The 12,846-nt window shown below is 50.9% G+C and overlaps 1 protein-coding gene across 4 annotated transcripts in view; it reads right to left on the minus strand.

Annotated features, from left to right (window-relative positions):
* Nucleotides 1–11,229, minus strand: part of BCAS4 (breast carcinoma amplified sequence 4) — a 60,325-nt gene extending 49,096 nt beyond the window's left edge. Inside the window, exon 1 of one of the 4 annotated variants that reach the window (XM_082362741.1) lies at nucleotides 11,026–11,229. In XM_082362741.1, coding sequence (XP_082218867.1) covers nucleotides 11,026–11,205 — 180 coding nt within the window. In that variant the 5' untranslated portion in view covers nucleotides 11,206–11,229. Of the gene's footprint in view, nucleotides 1–7,497; nucleotides 7,585–11,025 lie in introns of those variants that run through there. The other 3 variants (XM_082362739.1, XM_082362738.1, XM_082362740.1) reach the window with 3 other exon arrangements.
* Nucleotides 11,230–12,846: the final 1,617 nt, after the last annotated feature.

Genomic DNA, 12,846 nt, shown 5'->3' on the forward strand with positions numbered 1-12,846 from the left:
AACTGCCCGACACATGAGTGAGGCCATATTGGACCTTCCACTGCCGCCAACCCTCCAGCTGAATGCAGCCTCATGAGGCAGCCCAGCCAACACCACGGGAGCAGAACGGCGCAGGGGAGCTCCACCAACCTACAAAATCAGGCGCTATAAAATGGGGGTCGTTTTTAAACATTAAGGTTGGGAGTGGTTTGTTACCCGGCAATTGGTAACCAATACAGTGCTCAATGAATATTTGTTGCAAGAAAGGAAGGAAGGAGGGAGGGAGGAGAAAAGAAAAAGGCCAAGGGAAGGAGGAAGAAAAGTGCTCTCCTGGAAGAGCTACATCCTGAGAACAGCAGCCGCGATGGCGTCTTAGTCCTCATTTGCATTCATGCTGTGTGGTCTTAACTATACCTCTGACCATCTCTGTGCCTCGGTTTCCCCACTTGAAAGTGGAGGGGGGTGGGAATCCTCCGACTCTCTCTGTTTCGAGATGCAAGCTGAGGAGGGTCAAGTAAGTTCTTTCTCTAGGTTACTCTTGGTGAGATGCTCCACCCATGCAGAAGATGACTGTGACCCCACCAGGGTCTCCAAACTCAGAAAGACACAGAAGCCAGGCAGGAAATGAATACTAGGGAAGTGGGCCATGCTTAAGAATGTTTTCTTCACGTTGCTTATTTCAGTTTCCCACTTTTGACAGAGACGTTTTACTTTTCTCCGAGAAACACAGCAGCACCAGCAGGATAATAAATGGCAGCTGGGGCTTCCCTGGTGGCGCAGTGGTTAAGAATCCACCCGCAAATGCAGGGGACACGGATTCAAGCCCTGGTCCAGGAAGATTCCACATGCCGCGGAGCAACTAAGCTTGTGCTCCACAACTACTGAGCCTGTGCTCTAGAGCCCGCAAGCCACAACTACTGAGCCCGCATGCCACAACTAATGAAGCCTGTGCACCTAGAGCCTGTGCTCGCAACGAGAAGCCACCACAATGAGAAGCTCACGCACCGCAACGAAGAGTTGCCCCCGCTCGCCGAAACTAGAGAAAGCCCGCGTGCAGTAACGAAGACCTAATGCAGCCAAAAATAAATAAAATAAATAAATAAATGGCAGCTGACACCATGCAGGGAGACAAGAGGGAGGGGTGGGGACTGTGGCAAATGGGATGCCCCATCTAAAGAGGATACCTGGGGACTTCCCTGGCGGTCCAGTGGTTAGGACTCTGTGCTTCCACTGCAGGGGGCACGGGTTCGATCCCTGGTCAGGGAACTAGATCCCACATGCACGCCGCAACTAAAAGATCCCGCATGCCGCATCTAAGACCTGGCGCAGCCTAAATAAATAAATAAATAAATATTTAAAAAAAATAGAACTCTTAAAAAAAAAGAAAAAAGACAAAAATGTGATCTAGATATTTATGAAAGCTCTTCCTATTCGAAAATGTTCAAAACTAACCTAAAAAATTAAAAAACACTATGACGGCCAAACAAACCTGACTGTAGGCTGAACAGGGACTTCAAACCTCTGACCAATTGGTGTCTTTAAAACGCAAGCATCGGGCTTCCCTGGTGGCGCAGTGGTTGGGAATCCGCCTGCCAATGCAGGGGACACGGATTAGAGCTCTGGTCCTGGAAGATCCCATATGCCGTGAAGCAACTAAGCCCGTGTGCCACAACTACAGAGCCTGCACTCTAGAGCCCGTGAGCCACAACTACTGAGCCCGCATGCCACAACTAATGAAGCCCGTGCACCTAGAGCCCGTGCTCCACAACAAGAGAAGCCACTGCAATGAGAAGCACATGCGCCACAACGAAGAGTAGCCCCACTCGCCGCAACTAGAGAAAGCCCGCGTGCAGCAACAAAGACCCAACGCAGCCAAACATAAATAAATAAAATAAATTAAAAACAAAAACAAACAAAAAACCACACAAACCCAAACATCTATGAAATGTCCAGAACAGGTAAATCTTTAGAGACAGAAAGTAGATTAGGGGTTCTTGGTGGAGGGAGAGCTAAGGGGGACAGGGTTTCTTTGGGGGGTAATGAAAATGTTCTAAAATTGATTGTGGTTGATCGTCGTGCAACTCTGTGAATAAACCAAAAGCCATTAAACTGTATATTTTAAATGGGTAGATTGTATGTCATGTGAATTATATCACAATAATGCTGTTTATAGACACACACACACACACACACACACACACACACACACACACACACACACTCTCTCTCTCTCTCTCTCTCTCCCTCTCTCTCACTCTCTCTATCTCTTTCTCTCTCTCCGGAGAATCCGTCTAGAAACCACAAGGTCCACTCAGCCCAGGAACAAGGCCACTGAAGACCTGTAGCTTTTGCTGCAACATTTTTAAAGAAGCCAGACATTTGGATTTTTATGTGAAAACTCCCACTTTTTTAAAGTTGGCATCTACTTAGCATTTTAAAAAGCAGATCACCATGCCAGCCAGAGGACACCCACATGCAGCCAGATCAAGTTCAGGGGAGGGTGTGGTGGTAGCTTTGCCTGACACCTGGCGCTACGGCCTGACCTTGCTCCTGCTTCCTCCAGCCAGGCTGGGCCAGGGTCCATGAGTACACGACGGGGGCGAAAATGAAACAGGCTCAAGGACTGTGAGGCCTGCCCACATCCAGGGCATGTAATTAGTAATGTCACCTCTTCTCCAAAAGCACTCATGGTGGCCCCTTCAGATGACAGGGAAAGTAAAGGTCTTTAGAGGAAGCAGCCTCATCTCTGTGCACAGGATGAAAGGGCTGGATCAATGGCAGAAAGACCCTGGGAGCTGAGGCAAGCCAAGAATGAAGGGCTGGAAAGAGCAAATGAAGGGATGCTCCAAATGGCCTTGCGCTGGAATCGCAAACTGAGAGGACCCTGCCCTTTAGATCATGATCCACTTCCCAAAGTGGAGACACGGGAACTCCTTCCTCCCAGGCCCCTACAGCAGCTCAAATAAGAGTTCCCATCCCCCAGAGGGACCCTCGACCTTGAGGTGTGAATGTCTAGAAGGGCTGACTACTCTACTCTACTCTCACCTTGACCCTGACTTCTAAGAAGGTTAATTTGGCAACAGCAACCAAAATTTTAAATGCATGTATCCTTGGACCCAGTAATTCCCCCACTAGGTATTTATCCTCCAGACATATATGCACAAATGCAAAATGATGTCCGTACAGAGATACTCATTGCAACAGACTTTGTTTTGGGGGGTTGTTTTGGTTTTTATTTATTTTTGGCTGTGGTGGGTCTTCATTGCTGTGGGTGGGCTTTCTCTAGTTGTGGTGAGCAGGGGCTACTCTTCGTTGCGGTGCACAGACTTCTCATTGCGGTGGCTTCTCTTGTTGAGGAGCACAGGCTCTAGTTGTGAGGGCTTCAGTAGTTGCAGCACATGGGCTCAGTAGTTGCGGCACGTGGGCTCAGTAGTTGCGGCATGTGGGCTTTAGAGTGCAGGCTCAGTAGTTGTGGCACACGGGTTTAGTTGCTCCGTGGCATGTGGGATCTTCCCAGACCAGGGCTCGAACCCATGTCCCCTGCATTGGCAGGTGGATTATTAACCACTGCGCCACCAGGGAAGCCCGCAACAGACTTTGTGACAGCTAAAGAATCCATGTAACCTAAATGTCCATCAGTAGAGGAACGGTTACCTAAATTATAATTCAGACAGACAATGAGATTCTGTTTAGCAGCTAAAAAATAATTGGCCAGCTCTCTGTGCACTCATATGGAAAGCTGTATAAGACATAGCGAGTGAAAAATGCACAATGCAGAAGGGGGAGGCGGAGGGCGGGGATGGCAGGGGACACAGGCATGGCCTGCAGCGGCCTCTGCAGCGCAGCAGGGGCTGAGAACCGGGGTGGGGGGGCAGGGCCTCACTCAGCATTCCACGGTCACGGGGACCTTTGGATTTTGTAACATGTGCATATATTTTTTATTTTTAAAACAAACTTATTTTAAAACCAACTCCAATTCACTTAAAAGAACCCATAGGCCAAATTTCCATCACACTTGCACCAAGGAATAAATTCAGATCCCGAGATAGCTTAAGAGAACCGGGGGCTCATGCTGACCGTGGGTGCAGCAACTATGTTTTGCAAACCAAAAATTGGAATCTATGGTTGGTCTCACGTACACAGATATAGAAAGTTAACATTGGACTTCCAGGCTTACACGAGGTCGTGCTAGTGAGAGAAAATTCACCATCTTCTGCACAAGCGAAGGGCTGAAATCGCCCTCTTGCAAACACTGTAGAAATATTAACGTGTGTCACGCCCACCCTCCCACCTGTTCTGAGAGCCCTGAGGGCGGGCGGGCCTCTCCTGCGCTCTTGCTTTCCAGCTCCTGACATGGGGTCCGCACCTGGTACCTGCTCCATAAACTATAGAATGAATAAGTGAATAATTGTAGCTAATGCACCAGATCGCTTACTATGGGCCTGACCCTGAGCCAAGTGTTGCCCGTGGATCATCTCATCCAACCCCACAACTGGAGGAGAAAAGGCAGAGAGAAGCAGGAGCGCAAAGCCGAGATCTGAACCCAGGCCGTGTGGCTCCAGAGCTGGTCCTCCCACCACTCAGCCTGACCAGGAGCAAGGGGGTTGGGGGGAGGCACACACTTGTAAAGGATGCTTCTTCAACTGATACGTGAGGCATCAGTAGCTGGTGCGGTAGACACAGCAGCAGGCAGGACCGACGGGTTTTCTGTCCTCCTGGGGCGGCTGGAAGCAGGCATTCCTGGGCATGGGGCCAGCCCCGCTAGCACTGACGGAAGCTGTGAGCCCCCCACCAGGCTGGCCATCAAAATCTCCGGAGGGACGCTTACAAGTCCAGATCCCCAGGCCTGGGGTGGCCCCAACAGTTAGCAGTCACAGTGATTGTCCAACAGACTAATCAGTCTTGGCCACTCCAGGCTTCCAACCCTGCTGGAGGGCTTTCAGCGTTCCAACGCCCAGATGGCGCCCACACCAACGAAATCAGAGTACCTGGGGGTGGGAGCCGGGCATCAGCATTTTTTGTTGCTGATCTCAGATGATGCAGATGTTTGGCAAAGCTTGGGGACCATGCCCTGCACCAGTGCTCTCACCTTGGCTACGCGCCACCTACCCCACCCCACCCCAGCGATCGATTTAACCGAATCTCCTATTTATAGATGCGTGAAATAGGTGTTTTTTGCCTTTAAAGCTTTTCTTTGCACCGCACACACCTCTGTGCATCTTGCTTTTCTCCCCGGTGCCGGAATGGCACGTTCGGAGCAGACTCGCTGCAGCCGCGAACTGTCCGCTGTGCAGGAACATCGCTACACGACCAGCCTGGGCTGGTGGGCGCCAGGGTCACTTCCCGTCTTTGGGAACCTGTTTCAAAGCTTCTCGGTTCGTGCTGAGAGTCAGCCAGACTGGGAACTTTTAGCCAAGGTTCCGAGGTGACCCCCCGCCCCAAAGCCCAGCTGTCCTGTGATAAGAGATTGTTCAGAGCCAGGGACAGGTCCTTCCACTGCTGGGCAGTTCTGCGGGGAGAAATATAGGAACTTTCTTCTGAGAAGTGCTGCCCCTCTCTAAGCACCCACCTTGGCCTTGGCTCTCACACCCCCGAAGGTTCTGATTCAGGGAGCCGGGCCAGCTCGGTGTACGTCCACCGGGACATCCACATCTGCGGTCCCCCTGCTGCCACGCCAGCCCCTCCGACGCGTTCCGGCACTGCAGCCCTAAGTCCACAGATCTGATCCCGTCTTTCCCCTGCTCACACCCAGCTTGGCCCTGCTCACAGCTTCTATCCATGACACCCCAGAATCGAATCCAGACTCCTCCCCTTGACCCCAGGCCCTGGTCTGGCCCTGCCTCCTCTCCCCTTTATCACTGAGGTCCACCCACTCAGGCACCTCCGGAGGCCTCATTTTTCCCTGTCTCCAGCGACACACATGATGCCAGATCTTTGCCTGGAGGTTCCTTCCAATCTTCCTGTGCGTCCCTATCATGGCCCCTCAGGTGTCGCCCTCGTGGCATTTATTACCGTTAGTTACTCTGTAGGGTGACTCCTAGTGGGCTCATCCACCTGACCGCGGTGCCACTCCTTGAGGGCAGGCATCGCCATCTGTCTCACTGGCCTCTCCCCGGTACCCGGCACAGTGCCTGGCACACAGCAGATCTTCCATAAAGATCTGAGGAATAAATTAATACAGAACTACATCTCGAGACAGAGTAGACTGTGCCCTGGCACCCACCCACAGACTTCTAATCTGAACATCTGAATTTGAATGCCGAAAGGGGATCAGTAGGTCACAAGAATAAGACACACGCCAGGGTTCCCATAGGCACAGGGTGTTTGCAGGTTGGACACAATAAAATATTCTTTGCTTCCACAAAGAAACAGTCTCTTCTACATTTTTTCTTGAAACTCAAGGGCATTTTTGGCTAATTTATGTTTTCCTATTTCAGTCCAGACACACGGTTTGGAGAAATAGTTCCCTTTCCTCTTATCATGACTACAGAAAATTCAAAGGTTCAAGCACAAGGGTAAATGGTAACTGATACCAACTTCGGTATGAGGGAGACAATGAGGAGGAGTGGGGACTGTGGCAAACAGGAGACCACACTAGGAAATAGGGACCTAGGATTACCAGACTGTCCATTATTTTAAATAAACAAGAAACTCAGATTTTGTTCATGAAAATTCTCCATTTAAAACCCCTATGTGGGGCTTCCCTGGTGGCGCAGTGGTTGAGAATCTGCCTGCCAATGCAGGGGACACGGGTTCGAGCCCTGGTCTGGGAAGATCCCACATGCTGCGGAGCAGCTGGGCCCGTGAGCCACAATTACTGAGCCTGCACGTCTGGAGCCTGAGCTCCGCAACAAGAGAGGCCGCAATGGTGAGAGGCCCGCGCACCGCGATGAAGAGTGGCCCCCGCTTGCCGCAACTGGAGAAAGCCCTCGCACAGAAACGAAGACCCAACACAGCCATAAATAAATAAATAAATAAATAAATAAAAATTAAAAAAAAAAAAACAAAAAAACCCCTATGTGAATTGAACCCATCACATTCAGCCTCTGGGCCACCAGTTTGCAACCCCTGATCTAATCCACGTGTGGTTAACAGGCGCTTTCCCCCATCATCCTCTGCCCACTCAAGCAAAGTCCGTAGGTGTGAGAAAGTGCTGGCTTCCTTTATTTCCTTCCATGTAGGCCATTAACCCCATCTGTGGGCCAAATCTGTCCTGCGTTCCAGCACAGGAACCAAATGGAATTCTCAGAGTCTGGTCAGGAATTCACCCTTGGGTGGGTATCAGGACTCAGCCATTCGGGAGGGCCCTGAGCTCCCCTCCCTCCTAAATCACAGGGCACCCAAGAGGCAAACATCTCTCTCTCTCTCTCTCCCTGCCATCTTGAAGCAGCTTCCGGAGATCCTGCCTGAAACTTCCCCCAAAAGAGGAAGTTCAAACCAGAAAAAGAGAGAAAGTAAAACACAAAAAGCTGGTTGGACAGAAAAACCCAAAGGCACCAGAAATAGTAAAATGCTCACCTGCTGACTCATCTCAATATGCCGCCCTTCAGCGGCTCCTCGATCCGGGGAGACAGTGCAAAGTCCCAGCATGTTTCTGCCCCCTCACTAGCCCCACCTCCCACAGCTCCCCCTTCTCCCTGCTGCTTGCTCTTCTATCCTGGTGATCACCCTGCTTCATCCCACCCCAGGATCTCTGCCAGTTATTTCCTCTGCCTGGGATGTTTTCCTCCTACCTCTCAGCCCGGTGAACTTCTATTCATGCTTCAGAGCTCAGCCTAAAATGATGCTGCCTCAGGGAAGCCCTCCCTGAACACTCCCAGACAAAGTGGGGTCCCTCTGCTAATTGCCCCCCTGGACCTCTGTGCTCCCTCTTCCCTGCCCATTCCTGAGGGGTTACCACTCGGGTCTCAAGCTTTCTTGGAGAGGCCTTCCCCACCCCATGTCTCCCAGACACAAAGACACCCTCTATCACATCACCCATGCCCACGTTCTCCACGGCATTCATCACAATTTAGAGGTTTTGTATGTTACGTGTTTACTGTCTGACAGTCGGGCCATGAGAGTGGGAGCCCTTGTGTGTTTCACTCCCCGCACGCAGCAGGGGTTCAAGGTGTTGAATGACGAAGGCCCACTTCCCTAAGAACCCCAGGACACCCCTAGGACTGGAGCTGGCTCTCTGTGAGACTCCTACTGCTCCATTTAAAAGCCCAAAGTGGCCCTAGGACAGGGGCTGGTACAGGAGGCACTGGCTGCCCAGACCTGTTCCCAAACCAGACTTTCCCTTTCCAGTTCCTTTGCCCATCTGCAAACAGCTTCCGTGCGAGGACCTGCTAATGAATTAAGCTTTAAGCAGAGGCTGCAAGTGACTCCACTCTGGCAGTTTTTGCTTCTTTGGGTAAATAAACTTCAGCAAGAGCTCTAAGTGGCTTTATTGCCGCGTGGAGCTACAGGGAGTTCGGCTCTTCATTACGGCCATTACAAATGAGCATGAGCCAGCCTGCGTCTGAGTTAAAGAGAGCCCTGAGTGAGCAAATGAAGTTAATACATGCAGCTTCTCCTGAAGGCTGTCCCTAATCGAGACAAGATGAGGCTGGGTTGAGCCGCTGGACACAGTGACATCTTGCTGCTGAGAGCAAGGGGGAGAAAGAACACGAAAGACGCTCAGGTTACTTAAACCCTTAAGCAGGTACCCAACCTAAATGCCCATCCCTGGGGGTGTGGTTCAGAAATTACAGGACATTCATAGGATGTTGCTTATTCGGTGAGGGCCTCAGTTTTCAGTTATGAAGTTGACATAACATCCTAGCCACTGGGTCACTGCCAGGATGCAATGACATAATCCATGGACAGAGTGCAGCACGCTGCTGGCACATAGTATGTGCTCAGAAAATAGGAGGAATTATTCTGTAATGGTGGGACACGAAGCAGCCAAGGAATGATGAAGACCTACACTCTCTGACGCAGAAGCCGCCAGCGTCTTATGACTTTTAAGTGCTTAAAACGTGGCTGGTCCAAACTGAGATGTGCTATAAGTTCAATCGTCCAAGCCTGATTTTGAAAACTTACTTCAGGACTTCCCTGGTGGCGCAGTGGTTAAGAATCCGCCTGCCAGTACAGGGGACACGGGTTCGAGCCCTGGTCCAGGAAGATCCCACATGCTGCGGAGCAACTAAGCCCGTGCACCACAACTACTGAGCCTGCGCTCTAGAGCCCGCAAGCCACAACTACTGAGCCTGTATGCCACAACGACTGAAGCCCCTGTGCCTAGAGCCCGTGCTCTGCAACAAGAGAAGCCACCGCAATGAGAAGCCCACGCACCGCAACGAAGAGTAGCCCCCGCTCGCCATAACTAGAGAAAGCCCGCGCACAGCAACGAAGACCCAATGCAGCCAAAAATAAATTTATATATAAAAAAAAGAAGGAATCACTATAAAAAAAAAAAAGAAAACTTACTTCAAAGAAAAGAATGTAAAAATCTCCTTAAATTTTTTTACGTTGATGACATGTTGAAAGGATATTTTGGAGACACTTATTTTAAATACATTGAAACTTGCAGATCTAAATCTTATAGTGTTTAATGTCAATTAAATCTCAATAAAACTGGAAAAAATTAAATATATTGAAACTAATTTCATCTGTTTCTTTTTCCTTTTTTATATGGCTCCTAGAATATTTAAAATTACATGGATGGGGGACTTCTCTGGCGGTCCAGTGGTTAAGACTCTGAGCTCCCAATGCAGGGGGCATGGGTTCAATCCCTGGTCGGGGAACTAAGACCCCAGATGCCATGTGGCGTGGCCAAAAAAAGAAAAAGAAAATTACATGGACGGCTCACGTCTTTGGCTCAAATTATATTTCTATTGGACAGCTCTTATAGACACATTCTGACATGGAAATATGTCCATACTATTTTTTTAAATTGAGATATAACTCACATACCATAAAATTTACTCTTTTAAAGTGTACGATTCTGTGGTTTTCAGTGAATTCACAAAGTTTTGCAACCATCAGCATAATTCCAGAACTATTTCATCACTCTGAAAAGAAGCCCTATACCTTACCATTAAGTCACTCTCCATTTGTCCATGCTATTTTGAATAAAGAAAAGCAAGTTACAGAACATTATTCTAGTATCACGTGGGTTTTTTTGGTAAAAACTAATTATGTATAATTATTAGTATATATGCATACCTACATTTGTAAATGCATTTTTAATATGTTTGGAATGATGTACACCAAACTGTGAAAGATGGTTATCTCTGGGAACTAGAATTGAGGTGAGAGAGAAAAAGGAGAGGGTGCTTACCCTTTATTTTAAATACTTCTGTACCGCTTCTGAGATTTAAAAAGAGAATGGATTGACTTTCTGGCCCTACATAACTCCTGGTGAACTTCGGTAAATAACTTTCACGGCACTGTCAACATACTGGCTTCAGCTGGAAGATAAAGTGGCTAGTTTTAGATCTACTTTTTATTCTGTGCTTTTAAAATAGAAAGTACAGCCAGAGATGAGGTATTTTCCCTCCTAGCAACAGAAGCGTACCGAGGCCGGGAGCATCCTCGCACAGACGCAGCCTGCCCGCCTCCGCCCGGCATGTAGCATCGGCTCGGAGCAGAGCAGGCCGAGCGCCCGGGCAGGGGCAGGACCGGGGGTCAGCCTCCCCCGGGCCCAGGCTGGCAAAGGGCAGCAGCTCCGAGCGCGCCTCAGTCTGGCATTCCGGAGGATGCTGGAGGGGGGTCTCAGGTAGGGATGGGAAGCGAGTCTGGGCCCTCGAGAACCGGGGCTGGAAGAGGGGGCGGGCGCGACCTGACGCGCATCTCTGCGCGACGCCAGACAGCCACCGCTCCGCAAAGGAGGGGCCCCTCGGACCCCCAGCGCGGGTCCGAAGCCCCAGCGCCAGGTACGAGAGAATGCTGCGGGGAAGCCGAGGGTCCGGGTCCAGCGCGCAAGGGGTCCCCATTCGTCCACTCCTCCCCGGGGGAGGGCGAGTCCTGGATCCCCCAACCCCAAGACCCGCCTCCCCCACTTCCAACCCCGTCCCCTACCTCGGCCCCGGGCTCGGGGGTCAGGAAGAGCGCGAGCTCGCGCGCCCCGCTGCGCACGGGCTCCGGCCGATCGGCGTCCACGAGCAGCATGAGGAGCGCGGCAGAGTCCAGTTGGCGGAGGCTGCCAGGGAACCCGACGCCGCGTCCTGGCCTCGGAGCCCCGCCCCCAACCGGCTGCATGCCCCGTGGCCCGCCTGGCGGAGGAGGGGCAGGTGCGCACCCAGTGGCCGCGGCCCACGCCTCCCGGAACGCCGGGCCGAGCGGGCAGCGCCACCCAGTGGCGCGCGATGCTCACTACGCCCGGCCCCCGCACCACCTGGTAAACGAGAGATTCTCAAACTCGCTTTCAGATTGCAGTCACCTGGGGCTCCTTCAAAACTTCCGAAGTCCGACGGCCACACACAACCTTTAGGATTGGAACCTGGGCATCAGTACTTTATATGTTCGCCAGGTGATTCTAACATAGAGCCGAGTTTGAGAACCATCGGTATAGACCACCCCTTTTCATTGGAATCCGGTGGAGGAGCGGTTCCCAGCTCCCACAGCACTTTAGAATGCCCCGGGGAGTTTCTAAAAGCCCGGAAGCCAGGCCTCACCCCAGGCCGATTCAGCCGGAATCCCTGGGGGTGGGGCTTGGGCATCAGTAGTTTGTAAAGCTCCCCGGGTGGTTCCAGCGTGCATTCAGGATAGAGAACAGCTATCTTAGAGGATCCTTTCATTTAAAGACCACCCCCTCCCCGCCATCACCCCGCCCACAAGGCCTCTCCTAGGACAGCATCTTGTTTGCGCCAGGCGGACAGTCCTAAAAATTAGGGAAGTCGGATGTAGCGATCCTCTTCCTCCCAGCGGCAGCTGTTAAAATAAGCTCCCCAGGGAATTCTTCAGCGCACTAAATTGGACACACACCCGCACCCCTAGGAGGCTAGTCTAGATCCCTTAGAGGCTGAAGAGGGTGGGGACCAAAGCAATGCTAGTGAGGAGAGTTCTAAAAAAGGTAACGAGGTATAGGGAAGTCTAGCGGTCTAATTTTTCCTATGATGTCTTTTAAAATGTTAAATTCGTTTTTAAAAATCGGGCTCCGCTTAGGGCTGCAAATAAATATACAGGACTCCCCTCACCCTCGTCATGTTAAATCTTAATTTATATTTTATCTGGCAACCTTAGGTAGGGGGCGTGAGCACATGCTTGATCCGTCTTTCCGGTAATCCATCACTGTACACACAGTTCCCACTTCCACAGCTTCCCACTGCTAATTTCTCGACATCGCCGCCCAAACATTCAGGCCTTCAGGCCAGAGTAATTTTCTGGAAAATTCTTGGCAAAGACTTGGGCCTCAGGTGCTAAGGAAAAGGATTTAATAGGAACCCACTGAACCCGCACTTGGCCATTCATTACTATCCTGAGGCGTCTGATGCTCAGAGCCCTTCCGTATCACACACGCACCCAGAAAGCCAGCTCCGACCCTCACCCTTACCGGCTGACTGGGGCCCTCCCTCGGAAAAGCCCAGAACCGGCGTCAGATTAGCCACAGCCCTGAGCACAGCAAACTTCCCCTGATGGACGAATCTCAGAAACATAATGCTAAGAAAAAAGAAAAGAAAAAAAGGCAAATCGTGAAGGCTCTGTAGGGCACGCTGCCATTAACATAAAGGTTTTAACACATGCGAAACCGCACTATATATTGTTTATGGATACAGACGTATGGAGCAAAAGTGTAAAGCCGTGCACGGGAGTGATGTACACCGCATTCAGGAAACTGGTTACTTTGGGGTGGGGAAGAGGAAACTGGGGAGGGATACGGGAGGGGTTTCAATTATATTT

This window comes from Balaenoptera borealis, assembly GCF_965194805.1.
Source record: "Balaenoptera borealis genome assembly, chromosome: 16".
Classification (NCBI taxonomy): Eukaryota; Metazoa; Chordata; class Mammalia; order Artiodactyla; family Balaenopteridae; genus Balaenoptera; species Balaenoptera borealis.